Source organism: Ursus maritimus, assembly GCF_017311325.1.
Source record: "Ursus maritimus isolate PB19 chromosome X unlocalized genomic scaffold, ASM1731132v1 scaffold_X1, whole genome shotgun sequence".
NCBI classification, from domain to species: domain Eukaryota; kingdom Metazoa; phylum Chordata; class Mammalia; order Carnivora; family Ursidae; genus Ursus; species Ursus maritimus.
Genome location: NW_024423319.1, coordinates 55,686,032 through 55,703,532, shown reverse-complemented (window position 1 = coordinate 55,703,532; position 17,501 = coordinate 55,686,032). Strand labels below are relative to the sequence as shown.

Sequence of the window (17,501 nt, the reverse complement as noted above, 5' to 3'; positions counted from 1 at the left end):
GCTTCTGCACTGTGAAGGAAATAATCAACAAAACTAAAAGGCAACCTACAAAATTGGAAAAGACATTCTCCAATGATGTATCTGATGAAGGGTTAGTGTCTAAAATCTATAAAGAACTTTTCAAACTCCACACCCAAAAAACAAATAATTCAGTTAAAAAATGGGAAAAAGACATGAACAGACATTTTTACAAAGACAACACACAGATGGTCAGCAGACACATGAAAAGATGCTCAACATCACTGATCATCAGGGAAATACAAATCAAAACTACAATGAGATATTACCTCACACCTGTCAAAATGGATAAAATTAACAACACAGGAAACAAAAGGTCTTGGCAAGGCTGTGGAGAGAGGGGAACCCTCTTATACCATTGAAGGGAATGCAAACTAGTGCAGCCACTCTGGACAACAGTATGAAGGTTCCTCAAAACATTAAAAATAGTACTGTACAAACCAGCAATTGCACCACAGGGTATTTACCCAAAGAATGCCAAAATATTATCTCGAAGGGATACATGCACCCTGATGTTTATAGAAGATTAACATTAGCAAATTATGTAAAGAGCCCCAATGTCCATTGACTGATAAATCGATAAAGAAGATGTGAGATACACATGTATCATAAATATGATAGGAATAGTACTCAGCCATAAAAAAGAATGGAATCTTGCCATCTGCAACAACATGGATGGATCTCATGAGTATTATGCTAAGCGAAATAAGACAGAGAAGAAAACCACACGATTTCACTCATATGTGGAATTTAGGAAACAAAAGACATGAACATAGAGGGGGGAAGAAAGAGAAGAAAACCAAGAAACAGACTCTCAACTATAGATGACAAGCTGATGGTTACCAGAGGGGAGGTGGGGGGAAGGGGGAGGTGGGGGGAAGGTGGGGGAGATGGTTGTGGGGGGGCAGTTAAATAGGTGATGGGGATTAAGGAGGGCGCCTTGATGAGCACCAGGTGTTTTATATAAGTGTTGAATGACTAAATCTACACCTGAAACTAATGTGTATGTTAACTAACTGGAGTTTAAATAAAAGCTTGGGGAAAAAAAAGAATATTTACAGTCCAACCAAAGAAAGAAATATATATATTTAAGAATCTGGGGGTATAAATTCAGGTATTATCTAGTATTGTTTATCAATAAATTGTATTAACAAAGTAATACCTCACAGTGAATGCAACTTTTTTTATGCCTAATATCAGTCACAGTTTGAGATAAGTCAAATAAAAATTGCCAACCAACTGATTAATTTACTCAGCACAGCTTTTAACTATTCATTTCCATTTGCATCTTTTTCACCACAGTATAGGTTGTTGCAAAAATTGTATTATTTTACTTAGTTGTGTGTGCTTTGTTCTAAGGCCAATCATTCCTGATTTGCACAGTATATGTTAAACTTCTAACCAGCTATTTATTCTTGCAAATAAATGTTTATGGTTACCCATAAGAGTTACAAAAATCAGACTATCCAAAAGTTATTGTTCTGGAAACTAGCAATATAAAAAACCACTATATTCAATTTTGAATTGCTACAATAAAATATATTGGTATATATTTTTCTCTACTCTTACCAACTTCAAATGTTAACACACATTATGGAATATAGCTGACATACTAACCTCCTGTCACATTTTTCCAAGGACAAAAGTTTGTAAGATGATGTACAGCAAGTACTGCTGGTTGTCTACAGAGCAACCATTAGTCTCCTCCTCCCTAGCAAAAGAGATGTAATTCCAGAACTAGGGAAAGGATCATGGCTGATTAAAGCCTATTATAGTAATTTATAGCCCTTTGCTGCTAACTGATTTAGGAGTGAGCTGGTTATTCAGTTTTAGCCAATACGACAAGGGAGAGTGTGCTAGGGGCTCCTGATGAAGACTCTCTAGTATAATAATAATAAAAATATATACATATGGGGCACCTGGGTGCTCAGTCAGTTAAGTGTCTGCCTTCAGCTAAGGTCATGATTTCAGGGTCCTAGGATCGAATCCCACATGGGGCTCACTGCTCAACAGGGAGTCTGCTTTGCCCTTTCCCTCTGTGAGCACGCTTGTGTGCACGCTCGCGCGCGCTCTCTCTCTCTCTCTCTCTCTCTCTCTCGTATAGTCGACACACAATGTTACATTAGTTTCAGGTGTACAACATCGTGGTTCCACTGTTCACCCAAGTGTAGCTCCCACCTGTCACCACCCAACGTCTTCTAAAAAAATAAAAGGGATACATATGTTAGGAAAACTCTCCCCCTTCCTATTATTTTTAGAGGTCTTTGCTGCATGAAAACCTGTTTAGAATTCTGGTAACCACTTTGTAACTCTAGACAGCAAGCTAAGAGAAGTGCAGAGCAGATACCCCAAAGCCTTGATGTGATTAAGATGCTCAATTAATGAGAAAAAATACAAAAACCACAAAACAAGTAACAAAATAACAATAAATACGCATCTATCAATAATTACTTTGGATGTAAATGAACTAAATGCTCCAATCAAGACAGGGGGTGACAGAGTAGATTAAAAAAAACAAGACCCATTTATAAGCTACCTACAAAAGACTCATTTACCTGCACATTAAAAGAGAGGGGATGGAGAAATGTTTATCATGCAAATAAATGTCAAAAGAAAGCCAGGACAGCAACACTTATATTGGACAAAATAGACTTTAAAACAAAGACTGTAACAAGAGACAAAGGATACTATATAATTAAAAAGGAGACAATACAACAAGAGGATATAAGAATTGTAAATGTTTATGCACCCAACATGGAAGCACCCAAATAAATAAAAGAGTTAATAACAAACATAAAGAAACTGATAATAATACAATAATAGTAGGGGACTTAAAACACCCCACTTACATAGATGGGATTCATCATCTAAACAAACAATCAACAAGGAAACAACGGCTTTGAATGACATGCTAGACCAGATGGATCTAACAGATAATATTCGCAATATTCTATCCTAAAACAGAACACACGTTCTTTGCCATCACACATGGAACATTCTCTATTAACAGATCATATATTAGGCCATAACACAAGTCTTAAATTCAAAAACACTGAAATCCTATCATGCACCTTTTCTGACCAAAACACCATGAAACTAGAAAGTAAGCACAAGACAAAAATCTGGAAAGACCCCAAATACATGGAGGTTAAACAACATGGTCCTACCTAAACAATGAATGGGTTAACTAGGGAATCAAAGAAGAAATTAAAAAATACATGGAAACAGGGTGCCTGGGTGGCCCAGTCCGTTGGGCTTCTAACTCCAGCTTGGGTCATGATCCCAGGGTCCTGGGATCGAGCCCTCCGGTGGGCTCCCTACTCAGCCAGAAAGCCTGTGTCTCCCTCTCCCTCTGCCCTTCCCCCATGCTCGTGCTCACTCTCCCGTACTCTGTCTCTCTCTCTTGAAAAAATAAATAAAATCTTTAAAAAATATACACGGAAACAAATGAAAATGAAAACACAACAGTCCAAAATCTTTTGGATGCAACAAAAGCAATTCTAAGAGGAAACTATATAGCAATATGGGCTACCTCAAGAAGCAAGAAAAGTCTCAAATGAATTATCCAACCTTACACCTAAAGGAGCTAGGAAAGAAAAACCCAAAGAAACCTAAAGCCAGCATAAGGAAGAAAATAATAAAGATTAGAGTAGCAATAAATGATGTAGGAACTAAAAAAGACAATACAACAGATTAATGAAACCAGGAGTAGGTTCTTTGAAACAATTAATACAACTGATAAACCTCTAGCCAGACTTATCAAAAAGAAAAGAGAAAGGACCCAAATAAGTAAAATCACAAATGAGAGAGGAGAAATAACCAACATCACAGAAATACAAACAACTGTAAGAAAATATTCTAAAATATTTATATGCCAACAAATTGAAAAACCTAGAAGAAATGGATAAATTCTCACAAGTATAACCTACCAAAACTGAAGCAGGAAGAAATAAAAAATTTGACCCGACAGATTACCACCAATGAAATTCAATCGGTAATCAAAAAACTCCCAACAAACAAAAGTCCAAGGCCAGATGGCTTCACAGGTGAATTCTACCAAATATTTAAAGAAAAGTTAATACATTTTCTTCTGAAAGTATTCTAAAAAACAGAAGAGGAAGGAAAACTTCCAAATTCATTCTATGAGGACAGTTATCACCCTAACACCAAAACCAGATAAAGACACCACCAAAAAAAAAAAAAAAAAAAAAAGAGAACTTCAGGCCAATATCTCTGATGAACATAGATACAAAAATCCTCAATAACATACTAGCGAACCAAATCCAACAATGTTAAAAAAAATCATACACTACAATCAAGTGGGATTTATTCCTGAGATGTAAGGGTGGTACAATATTCACAAACCAATCAACGTGATACATCATCATATCAATAACAGGAAGAATAAAAACCTTATGATCATTTCACAAAATGATGAAAAAGCATTTGACAAAGTACAACATCCATTCATGATAAAAACCCTAAACAACTGGTCTATAGGGAACATACCTCAACAGAATAAAGACCTTATATGAAAACCTCACAGCTAAGATCATACCCAATGATAAAAAATTGAGAGGTTTTCCTGTAAGATCAGGAATAAGACAAGGATGTCCACTCTCACCACTTTTATTCAACGTAGTACTGGAAGCCCTAGCCATAGCAGACAATAACAAGAAATAAAAGGCATTGAAATTGGTAAGAAAGAAGTCTAACTTTCACTATTTGCAGATGACATGATAGTACACAAATAAAACACTAAAGACTCCACCAAAATACTACTAGAACTGATAAATGAATAAAGTTGCAGGATACAAAATCAATGTACAGAAATCTATTGCATTCCTTTACAGTAATAATGAAGCAAAATAATAATAATAAAGCAGAAAGTGAAATTAAGAAAACAATCCCATTTACAACTGTACCAAAAACAGTAAAATATGCAGGAATAAATGTAACCAATAAAGTGAAAGACCCATACTCTGAAAACATAAAACACCGATGAAAGGAATTCAATATGACACAAAGAAATGGAAAAACATTCCATGTTCATGGGATGAAAGAACAAATATTGTTAAAAATTCTGTATTACCTAAATCAATCTACAGACTTAATGCAATCCCTGCCTAAAGAACAGCAGCATTTTTCACAGAACTAGAACAAACAATCCTAAAATTTGTACGGAACCACAAAAAAAGCCCAAATAGCCACCTTGAAAAAGAGCAATCTTGAAAAAGAAAAAAAATTAGAAGTATCACAATCCCAGACTTCAAGTTATATTACAATGCTATAGTATTCGAAAACAGTATGGTACTGGCACAAAAACAGACACTTAGATCAAAAGAACAGAATAGAAAGCCCAGAAACAAACCAACAATTACATGATCAATTAATGTTTGACAAAGGAGGAACGAATATCCAATGGAAAAAAGACGGTCTCTTCAACAAACGGTGCTGGGAAAACTTGACAGCAACATGCATAAGAATGAAACTGGACCACTTTTTTCACCATACATGAAAATAAATTAAAAATGTAGTAAAGACCTAAATGTGAGTCTTGAAACCATAAAAATCTAGAAGAGACACAGAAAGTAATTGCCCTGATATTGGCCACAGCAACATTTTTCTAGATATGCCTCCTGAGGCATGGGAAACAAGAGCAAAAATAAACTGTTGAGACTACAGCAAAATAAAAAGCGAAGGAAACAATCAATGAGACTAAAAGGTAACCTACAGAATGGGAGAAGATATTTGCAAATGACATACCCAATAAACAGTCAGTATCCAAAATATACAAAGAACTTATAAAACTCAACACCTCCTCCCCAAAAATAATCCAAATAAAAATGGGTAGAGGACATGAAGAGACATTTCTCCAAAGAAGACATACAGATGGCTAAGAGACACAAGAAAAGATGCTCATCATCAATCATCAACAAGGAAATGCAAACCAAAACTACGACACACCACCTCACACCTGTCAGAATGCCTAAAATCAAAAACACAAGAAACAAGTGTTGGTGAGCATGTGTAGAAAAAGGAACACTCTTGCATTGCAGGTGGGAATGCAACTGGTGCAGCCACTATGGATATCAGTATGGAGACCCCTCAAAACGTTAAAAATAGAATTACCCTACAATCCAAAAATGGCCCTACTGGGTATTTACCCAAAAATACAAAAACACTAACTCAAAAGGATACATGCACCCCTATGTTTATAGGAGCACTTACAATAGCCAAATTATGGAAGTAGCCCTAGTGTCCATTGGCTGAGGAATGGATAAACAAGATGTGGTATAGATATACAATGGAATTATTATTCGGCCATAAAAAAGGAATGAAATCTTGCCATTTGCAACAACATGGATGGAAATAGAGAGTAAAATGCTAAGCAAAATAAGTCAGAGAAAGACAAATACCATATGATTTCACTGGAATTTAAGAAACAAAATAAATGAGCAAGTGAAAAGAAAAAAGAGAGACACAAACCAATATAGTCTTAAACTATAGAGAACAAACTGATGGTTATCTGAGGGGAGGTGGGTAGGAGGATGGGTCAAATAGGTGATGGGGATTAAAGAGTACACTTACCATGACACTGCTGAGTAATATATAGAATTGTTGAATCACTATATTGTACACCTGGAACAAATATCATGCTGTATGTCAACTGGAATTTTTTTGAAGTTTCTATTTAAATTCCAGTTAGTTAACATACAGTGTAATACTGGGTCCAGGTGTACAATATAGTACCTCAACACTTCCATACACCACCTGGTGCTCCCCACAAGTGCACTCCTTAATCCCCTACACCTATTTAACCCATCCCCCCCACACCTACCTTCCCTCTGGTAAGCATCCATTCGTTCTCTATAGTTAAGTAACTGGAATTTAAATAAAAACTTTTAAAAAATGTTAACGAATTCTTCAATGACCAACCTACTGACCTACCTACCTCCTCACCTTCCCACCTTCCCATCTACCTATCCTTCTACTTGCTTAAAGCACTTTTAGTTGGGCATTATGTCACTTGCAGCCTAAATCAAACTTATTTGTACACACTGATTAAAAAAAAAATAGCTTCCTCTAAATTGTAATGATTACATTTTTAAAATTTATTCCTTTTTCTTACTGATATTACTCCATTTTTGCTAGGAAGTTCATAAGTTAAAATATTCTTAAGTTAAAATACTAGAATCCAAAATTAAAAAGTAGAATTTTAGATTACTGTTAAAGTAGTATCTTTATTTTGTTATTAATCAACTAGAGAGTTGGTTCATTTGCAAATCTAACAGGAAAGTTTTCATCCTGCTTTAACATTATCATGCCAGAAAAGGGGAAACAATGTTCAGTATTTGCAAAAACAAACAAATAAATGGGGCAGAAAAATACAAGTTAGTGCCAATACTTCAGAAAGATAAAATCCCTTTTTGCTAAAGAAACTACATGGCATTATGCAATTAGCAGGCAACTATCTTTTACCTAAGAATTCCCTGGATTAGGGGCGCCTGGGTGATTCAGTTGGTTAAGCTACTACCTTCAGCTCAGGTCATGATCCCAGGGTCTTGGGATCCAGCCTCACTGGGCTCCCTGCTCAGCGGGGAGTCTGCTTCTCCCAGTCCCTCTGCCATCACCCCTCCCTCATGTGCTCTCTAGCTCTCTGTCAAATTAATAAATAAAAATCTTTTTTAAAAAAAAAAAGAAAAGAACTCTCTGGATTTGTGTGACTGAAGTGGGAATTAATGTATTGTACCTTTTCATCATCTATTGAATAAAATAAGAAACAGCAGGTGCTTTTATTCCTTCATATGAACTACAAAAGCATCCTGGGGTGTATAAACTACAGTCACCACAACTAAAGGTTACCGGATTGATTTATCCTTTACCTTCCTAACTCTGCGAGTTAGGCACTTTTAATTGCTCATTATAGATAGGACTACTACTACTTTACAATACTGAATAGTATTCTAGTAAATTAAGGAAGTAAATGCACCTCATTAGGTGCTAGTTTCCACAAAGGAAATATTTTATTCACCTGATGGAATGGTTCTCTTGATGTGGGTGAAATACAACATGAAAAAAAAAATGGACAACACAAGCTTTTGAGTTAAACAGACATGGTTTCAAATCTTGGCTCTGCTCTCTCTAGCTCTCCCTGAGCTCCAGTTTATCCAGCAGCAATATACACTAATAGCTCATGCACACGGCTATAGTACAAACTGAATGAAATTAAATAAACTGTGTAAAGCACCAGGTTATAGAACCTGTCACACAGACAATATCCAATAAATGCTAATGCATTTTCACTTCCTTTCCATAAATCAATTATATAATCACAAAAGTTTTTTCAATGAAAAACTATGTATAGCAGAAGTATTTTTGGCTCAAACTGGAAATTATCCCACTTACTTCAAGCAGCATTCAGGATAACAAAGCTCTGATATAACAAAACAATCTGGATAGTTCTTGATGGAGTTTATGATATGTGGACTTATGCTATGATAGTAGACTTACCATAATTTCTATTTTAGTATTTAGACCAATTTTGCAATAACCAAAAGTACTAAATTTAATGTTCAAAAGATCAATAAAGCCTTTAGTTTGAATACTTCAGAATTACTTTTAAAAACAAGTCAAGTCAACAACAATAAAAAAATAATACACCATCCTGTATGTTTATATTAGAGTATGGTGTTACCGACTTTCCATGTACTTTGAGGTATTTTTCAAGCAGTGGTGATGAGTCTGCACTGATTTATTTCCATCCTTGCCCTGGCCTCCTTGTAATCAAAAAATTAAAAATCAAGAGGCTGCTGGTTATGGCTACAATATTGTTTATGGCCAAGAGATACACATTTTATTCTCCCTTGATGAAATAACAAGTGGCATACATGAGAATCTAATTGTAGATTTTGGCCTAATAAACATCAACTCTATAAATAAGCTAACACATCTGGTCTAAAATGTCAGTATTCATATTATTATAAAGCTGTCTTTATGTGATATTTTTGAAATTAACCAAAATATTAAAAACCGTATTCTATATATGTAGTGTATCAAGGACTGAAGTTTGACTTCTATTTGTTTGATACAACTAGCTACAATAAACTCTTGGCATAAATGACCATTAAAGTGACCATTACTTTTGGTAATCTTGTTATCTGATCAGATTGTGGATTTGATGTGCACAGGCTAAGAGAGTAGTGTACAAAAACAAGATGATAAGCAAGTGAGAGACCCTAAATGACTGGCCATCATTAGGGTATAATTACAAAGTCATCAGAAAGTGACAACAACTTTCTTTCTGGGAAAAAAAAAAAAAGCTCATTGAGGCTAAGGATAAGCAAGAAACACAATTAACTCGTGGTGTGTGGCTATGGACTGAAAACACACGACTCTCAGTAGGAAACAGACTCTTTAAAATAAGCAAATGAAGAGGAATACATAAAGCTGTTCCTCTTTGTATAAGACATGACTGTCTATGTAAAAATCCCAAGGAATCTATATAAAAAAAAATATCCCCCAGAACTAATAAGTGAGTTCAGCAAGATGCCAGGATACAACTCAATGCAAAAAAACCAATTGCATTTCTAGATACCCATAATGAACATACAAAAGTCAACATTAAAAAGACAATGCCACTTATTAATTGCCCCAAAGACAAGTAACTACTTAGGTATAAAATTAACAAAACATGCACAGGATTGGGATGCTGAAAATTACACAATTCTGTACAAAGAAATCAAAGTCACCCTACATAAACGGAGAGACATACCTTGTCAATGAACTGGAAGACTCAAAATAATAAAGGTATCAATTCCCCCCAAGTTGATTTATAGGATTAATGTAATTCCTATCAAAATTCCAGCAACGCTTTCTAGACATAAAAAAGCTTATCGAAACATTTATATGAAAAGGCATAAACCCTGGAATAGCTAAAACAATCTTGACAAAAAAGAATAAATTTAGAGGAATTATTCTACAAAAAAGAAAATTTAGAGGAATTATTCTACCTGATTTTAAGTCCTAATATACAGCTGCAGTAATCAAGACAGTGTGGTACTGGTGTGGGAAAAGACATACACATCAATGCAACAGAATATAAAATCCACAAATAGACCATCTAAGTACAGCCAACTGATTTTTGACAAATATGCAAAATTAATTCAGTGGAGGAAAAACAGCCTTTATAACAAACTGTGCCAAAGCAATCAGATAACCTTATGTTAAAAAAAATAAACACTGACCTAAACCTCACACCTTATACAACAATTACAGATCATAGGCTTAAACATAAAATATAAAATATTTTTTTTTCTGAAAAATAGGAGAAAATATTCTGGATCTATACCAAAGAAGAAAGTGATAAATTGGACCTCACCTGAATTTTAAAATTTCACCTGCAAAATATCCTGCTTAAAGAGGATGCCAGACAAGCTACAGACTTCAGGAAAATATCTGCAAACTACATACCTAACAAAGGACACATATATAAGACATATAAAGAACTCTCAAAAATCCACAGGAAAAAGCCAATCCAGTTAAAAAATGAGCAAAAGATATGAACAGATTTTCAACAAGAAGGATGTAAGAATGGCAAACAAACACATGAAAAGATGTTCAAAATCATCCATAAGGAAAATGCAAATTAAAACTGCAATGAGATATCACTACACCTAACAGAATGGTGAAAAAAGTGAAAACACCAAATGTTGGGGAGCATGTGGGGAAACTGAATCATGAAATTCTGATGGAAATGTAAAATGGTACAGCTCCTCTGGAGAACAGTTTTTCAGTTTCTTTTAAAACTAAACATGTAATTACCATATGACCCATCAATTATACACTTGGGCATTTATCCCAGACAAATGAAAACTTATGTTCACACAGAATCCTATAAACAAATATTCATAGCAGCTTTATTTATAACAGACAAAAGTGAAAAAAGCCCCGATGTTCTTCAATAGATGAATAAGTGAATTTTGGTATAACCATACCATGGAATACTATTAGCAATAACAAGGAACAAACTATTAATTCATGAAACCACCTGGATGAACCTTAAGGTTAACCACAATGAGTTGAAAAGAGCCAAGAGCAAAAGGTTACATACTGTACAGTTCTATTTACATAACACTCTCAAAAATGACAAAATAACAGAGTTGGAAGAGAGACTAGTGGTTACCAAGAGTTAGAAATTGGGAGAAATGGTAGGAAGGAGATGAGCTATGGTTATAAAATGGAAACAGGAAAGTTCCTTGGGGTGATGTAACTGCTCAGTTCCGTAAGTTGACTGTGGTGATGAATACATGACCTGACATATATGTTAAAATTATACAAAACTAAACACACACTCATGCCCTACCTCCACAAAATGTAACATTAACATCCTGATAATGCATATATAAAAAAGCAACAACAAAAATCCAGGAACCTGTACCATATTTCTCATTATTTACAAAAGGGAAATCTAAAAGATTTTTTGATGTAGCCAACAAGAATGTCAAGGATCTATTACACAGTGATACTCTTTCTTACTCATATCAATAAAGGAAAATAAAAACCACATCACCACTTCAATAGAAGCAGAGAAAGCATTTGACCGAGTACAACAGCCATTCATGATAAAAACTCTCAACAAAACAGAGATAGAGGGAACATACCTCAGCAAAATTAAGACCATATATGAAAAAACCACACCTAGTATCAACTTAATGGAGAAAAACTGAAAGCTTTTCCTCTATAGTCAGGAACAAGACACTCTCACCACTGTTGTTCAACATAGTACTGGAAGTCCTAGTCATTGGAATTAAGACAACACAAAGAAATAAAAGGCATCTAAATCAGCAAGGAGGAAGTCAAACTTCCACTATTTGCAGATGGCATGATTCTCTATACAGAAAACAGAAGACTGATAAATTCAGTAAAGTCGCAGGACACAAAATCAACATAGAGAAATCTGTTCCATTTCTGTACAACAATGACATGGCAGAAAGAGCTATCAAGGGACCAATCCCATTTACAAATGCACCAAAAACGATAAGATACCTAGGAATAAACCTAACCAAAGAGGCAAAAGATCTGTACTCTAAAAACTATAAAACACAGATGAAAGAAATCAAAGATGACAAAAAGAAATGGAAAAACATTCCATGCTCGTGGAATGGAAGAACAAATATTGTTAAAATGTCTGTATTACCCAAAGCAATCTACACAGTTCATGCAATCCTTTTCAAAATAACAGCAGCATTTTTCACAAAAGTAGAACAAACAATCCTAAAATTTGTATGGAACCACAAAAGACCCTCAATAGCAAAAAGCAATCTTGAAAAAGAAAAGCAATGCTGGAGGCATCACAATTCCACACCTCAAGTTATATTACAAAGCTGTAGTGATCAAGAGAGTATAACACTGGCACAAAATAGACACATAGTCCAATAGAACAGAATAGAAAACCGAGAAATGGACCCACAACTATATGGTCAATTAATCTTCGACAAAGCAGGAAAGAACAGTCAATGGAAAAAAGTCTCTTCAACGAATGGTGTTGGGAAAACTGGACAGCAACATGCTAAAGAATGAAACTTTATTACACCATACATAAAAATAAACTCAAAAGGGACTAAAGACCTAAATGTGAGACTTAAACTATAAAAATCCTAGGAGACCACAGGCAGTAACTTCTCTGACATCTGCCATAGCAACTTTTTTCTAGATAGGTCCCCTGAGGCAAGGCAACAAAAGGAAAAATAAACTATTGGGACTACACTAAAATAAAAAGCTTCTGCACAGTGAAGGAAGCAATCAACAAAACTTACAGGGCAACCTACAGAATGGGAGAAGATATTTGTAAATGATATATATGATAATGGGTTAGTAACCCAAGTATATAAAGTTTTAAAATTGAACACCCCCCCAAAAACAATCCAATTAAAAAATGGGTAGAGGACATGAATAGATATTTCTCTAAAGAAGACATCTACATGGCCAACAGACAAATGAGAAGATGCTCATTATCGCTTATCATTATCACGAATGCAAATCAAAACTACAATGAGATATCACCTCACACCTGTCAGAATGGCTAAAATCAACACAAGAAACAACAGGCGTTAGTGAGGATGTGGAGAAAAAGGAACCCTGTTGCAGTGTTGACAGGAATGCAACCTGGTGCAGACACTGTGAAAAACAGTATGGCGGTCCTCTAAAAGTTAAAAATAGAACTACCCTAGGATCCAGCAGTCGCACTACAGGTTGTTTAACCAAAGAATACAAAAACAATAATTCAAAGGGCCATGCACCCCTATGTTTACAGCAGCATTATTTACAATAGTCAATATATGGAAGCAGCCCAAGTGTCTATCAATTGATGAATGGCTAAAGAAGATGTGGTATATATACACAAGGAATATTATTCAGCCATAAAAAGGAATGAAATCTTGCCATTTTCAATGACATGGATGGAGCTAAAGAGTAAAATGCTAACTAAGCAAATTAAACCAGTGAGAGAAAGACAAATACCACATGATTTCACCCATATGTGGAATTTAAGAAACAAGTGAGCAAAAGGAAAAAAGAGAGGCAAACCAAGAAACAGGATCTTAACTATGAAGAACAAACTGTTACCACAGGAGAGGTGGGTGGAGGAATGGGTAAAATAGGTCATAGGGATTAAGGAGTACACTTGTGATGAGCACCTGGTGACCTATGTATGGAATTGCTGAATCACTATATTGTACACCTGAAACTAATATAACGGTGTATGTTAATTGGAAAATAAAAGCTTAAAAAATGAATTTTCTCACTTAGAAAGAGACACTTAAATATCACTTCCCAATATTCTCTCCTGATTTTCAAAAATATGTCTCCAAGTGTTATGACCAATTGTTTTTATTTCAAAATTGTAATTCTCCATTTTGCTACATTGAATATTACCTAAGAAAAGTTAGAAGAACACTGGAGTAGAACTAAATAATCCTGGGTTTTGATCTTGGACTCTACCACTATCTAGGCTACATGTGGTCTTGACATTTTTCAAGCCATGTGACTTTCAACAAATTAATCTCTGCACTGAGGATTCTGTAAAAATGCAACTAGTACTATCTGCTCTATCCCAGCACAGGATGGTTTTAAGAATCAAGTCATTAATGTAGCATGTTATCATCATCATTATCACCTAAGCAGAGAAAACGAAGTTATATTTTTAAAAAGGCAAACCATCTTATCAATTGACTTTTTAGCAACCAATGTCATATGTTGGCTTCTTTCCAACAGATGTGAATAAGAAGTCATTAACTCAGTTTAACCTAAATACTTTTCATACCTGGCATAACAAAACACTTCCACATGTTGAATGGTTTTGTCCTTTCTGCTAAGAGCAATGGCTTCTTCATTTTCAAGAATCTGCTCTTGCCATGTTGGACTTTCATTCACAATGTCACTGTTTTCCTAAACAAAATATAGATGAGAAATTTTATTTAAATCGTGCAGTCTGAACCTCTACTTTTTTGTGAAAATGTATACCTTTCTCAATTAACGCTCTGCCTTTGATCCCATCAAATTCTGAAGTGACTGTGGTGTAGTGTGCCATCTTCAAAGGAAAGAAAAGAAAACTGTGTAAAAACCTATCCTATCAAATGCTACCTCTGGTTTACAGCTTTCTATCAGGATATCATGACATTTTGATGCAGTCACTGGATGTGCCTGTTTTGACATTACAACTAACCCTGTTATCTGCTGAAAATCAAGTGTGTCTAGTGTGTGTATGTGTGAAACAGCAGGTGCTTTTATTCCTTCATATGAACTACAAAAGCATCCTGGGGTGTATAAACTACAGTCACCACAACTAAAGGTTACCGGATTGATTTATCCTTTACCTTCCTAACTCTGCGAGTTAGGCACTTTTAATTGCTCATTATAGATAGGACTACTACTACTTTACAATACTGAATAGTATTCTAGTAAATTAAGGAAGTAAATGCACCTCATTAGGTGCTAGTTTCCACAAAGGAAATATTTTATTCACCTGATGGAATGGTTCTCTTGATGTGGGTGAAATACAACATGAAAAAAAAAATGGACAACACAAGCTTTTGAGTTAAACAGACATGGTTTCAAATCTTGGCTCTGCTCTCTCTAGCTCTCCCTGAGCTCCAGTTTATCCAGCAGCAATATACACTAATAGCTCATGCACACGGCTATAGTACAAACTGAATGAAATTAAATAAACTGTGTAAAGCACCAGGTTATAGAACCTGTCACACAGACAATATCCAATAAATGCTAATGCATTTTCACTTCCTTTCCATAAATCAATTATATAATCACAAAAGTTTTTTCAATGAAAAACTATGTATAGCAGAAGTATTTTTGGCTCAAACTGGAAATTATCCCACTTACTTCAAGCAGCATTCAGGATAACAAAGCTCTGATATAACAAAACAATCTGGATAGTTCTTGATGGAGTTTATGATATGTGGACTTATGCTATGATAGTAGACTTACCATAATTTCTATTTTAGTATTTAGACCAATTTTGCAATAACCAAAAGTACTAAATTTAATGTTCAAAAGATCAATAAAGCCTTTAGTTTGAATACTTCAGAATTACTTTTAAAAACAAGTCAAGTCAACAACAATAAAAAAATAATACACCATCCTGTATGTTTATATTAGAGTATGGTGTTACCGACTTTCCATGTACTTTGAGGTATTTTTCAAGCAGTGGTGATGAGTCTGCACTGATTTATTTCCATCCTTGCCCTGGCCTCCTTGTAATCAAAAAATTAAAAATCAAGAGGCTGCTGGTTATGGCTACAATATTGTTTATGGCCAAGAGATACACATTTTATTCTCCCTTGATGAAATAACAAGTGGCATACATGAGAATCTAATTGTAGATTTTGGCCTAATAAACATCAACTCTATAAATAAGCTAACACATCTGGTCTAAAATGTCAGTATTCATATTATTATAAAGCTGTCTTTATGTGATATTTTTGAAATTAACCAAAATATTAAAAACCGTATTCTATATATGTAGTGTATCAAGGACTGAAGTTTGACTTCTATTTGTTTGATACAACTAGCTACAATAAACTCTTGGCATAAATGACCATTAAAGTGACCATTACTTTTGGTAATCTTGTTATCTGATCAGATTGTGGATTTGATGTGCACAGGCTAAGAGAGTAGTGTACAAAAACAAGATGATAAGCAAGTGAGAGACCCTAAATGACTGGCCATCATTAGGGTATAATCACGAAGTCATTGAGATACAGCAGTTTTTGATTCCATGTATGATGCTCTCAGTAGGAAGTTCACTTCAAGCCACATGTACCATTCACATAAAATTAGACAAATTTTTAAATTTGTCATAAAAATCAGTAAACTCCAAGACATAACCAACTCCCCATATTAATATGCTATACGTGTCCTCTAAAAAACTTCTTTACAATGATATCCAGTAGTTGTAGTAGTGAGATCCTAACTTAGAAAAAAAACTTACTAAATTTACATTAAATTGTTCCTTGCTTTTTGTTTTTACTGATTCTGTCCGGTGACTTCTATAAATATGCAAAACTACCAATGACTCAGACCATTTCAAATTAACGTATTTTCCCCCGAATAGTTGGGGTTTTTGTCTCAAAATATACTACTGAAAGAGCAACTAGTAATATGTGAGATTTTATAAGGACCAAATTTTTTTTTGAATGACTATTTTGGAGAAAAATATCTTGCCTTATATTTGGGAATGTAATGAGACAATGGTATCAAGTATATATGATGTACTCTTCAGCCAACATATCTATGTATATTTAAAAAATGGTATCTGTATTTTGAAAGCATTGGAAGAACATTAACTAAAAAGATGACTGCATAATTTTTGTTAAATAAATAAATAAAAATAAGGCATCAATCCTACATTGCAGAAGCTTAGGGTTTTCTTCAATGTAGGGTGTTTATGTGATACAAAATACAACCTAGTAGATTTAAAATCAACTAAAAAGTTTACCTGGTATTCCTTTAGCCAGGACAGTATTCCTGAAAAGCTGAAACTGGCCCAGTTTCCTCCATAGTAGTTTCTTCTGTAACAATAAAAAATCAGAGTAAAGAAAAGGGTATAAAAATTAAGTCACTGAAAAAAAAATTAAGTCACTGATCTCCATCAGCAAACCACCCTGCACCATTCAAATAATCTCAATATTTCTACCTCAGAGTTCAAAACATAATCAGGATGTTGGAAATACTAGGCTGAAATAAAAGTTGTTCTCTCGGATCCCAAAGGTAACTTTCCATTGTATAAGGAGTTAAAAAAACAAAAAACAAAAAACTCTTTGGCCTCCTTTGAGCTTTCTCCACTGATCAAATGCCACTGATCATGTGATTGTAAACAGGTTGATATGGGCATTGAGCAGGGAATATGAACAAAATTTGACTCCTGGGTTACAAAAAAAAAAAAAAAAAAAGATGGGGAGAAAACC

At 34.7% G+C, this 17,501-nt stretch overlaps 1 protein-coding gene across 3 annotated transcripts in view; it reads right to left on the bottom strand.

Moving 5' to 3' along the window:
• Positions 1–17,501, bottom strand: part of CHM (CHM Rab escort protein) — a 198,867-nt gene that overhangs the window by 118,881 nt on the left and 62,485 nt on the right. For all 3 annotated transcript variants that reach the window (XM_040630263.1, XM_040630269.1, XM_040630272.1), the window contains exons 3-4: positions 17,033–17,105; positions 14,342–14,466 (exon numbers count right to left, since the gene is read on the bottom strand). In XM_040630263.1, coding sequence (XP_040486197.1) covers positions 14,342–14,466; positions 17,033–17,105 — 198 coding nt within the window. The remainder of the gene's footprint in view (positions 1–14,341; positions 14,467–17,032; positions 17,106–17,501) is intronic.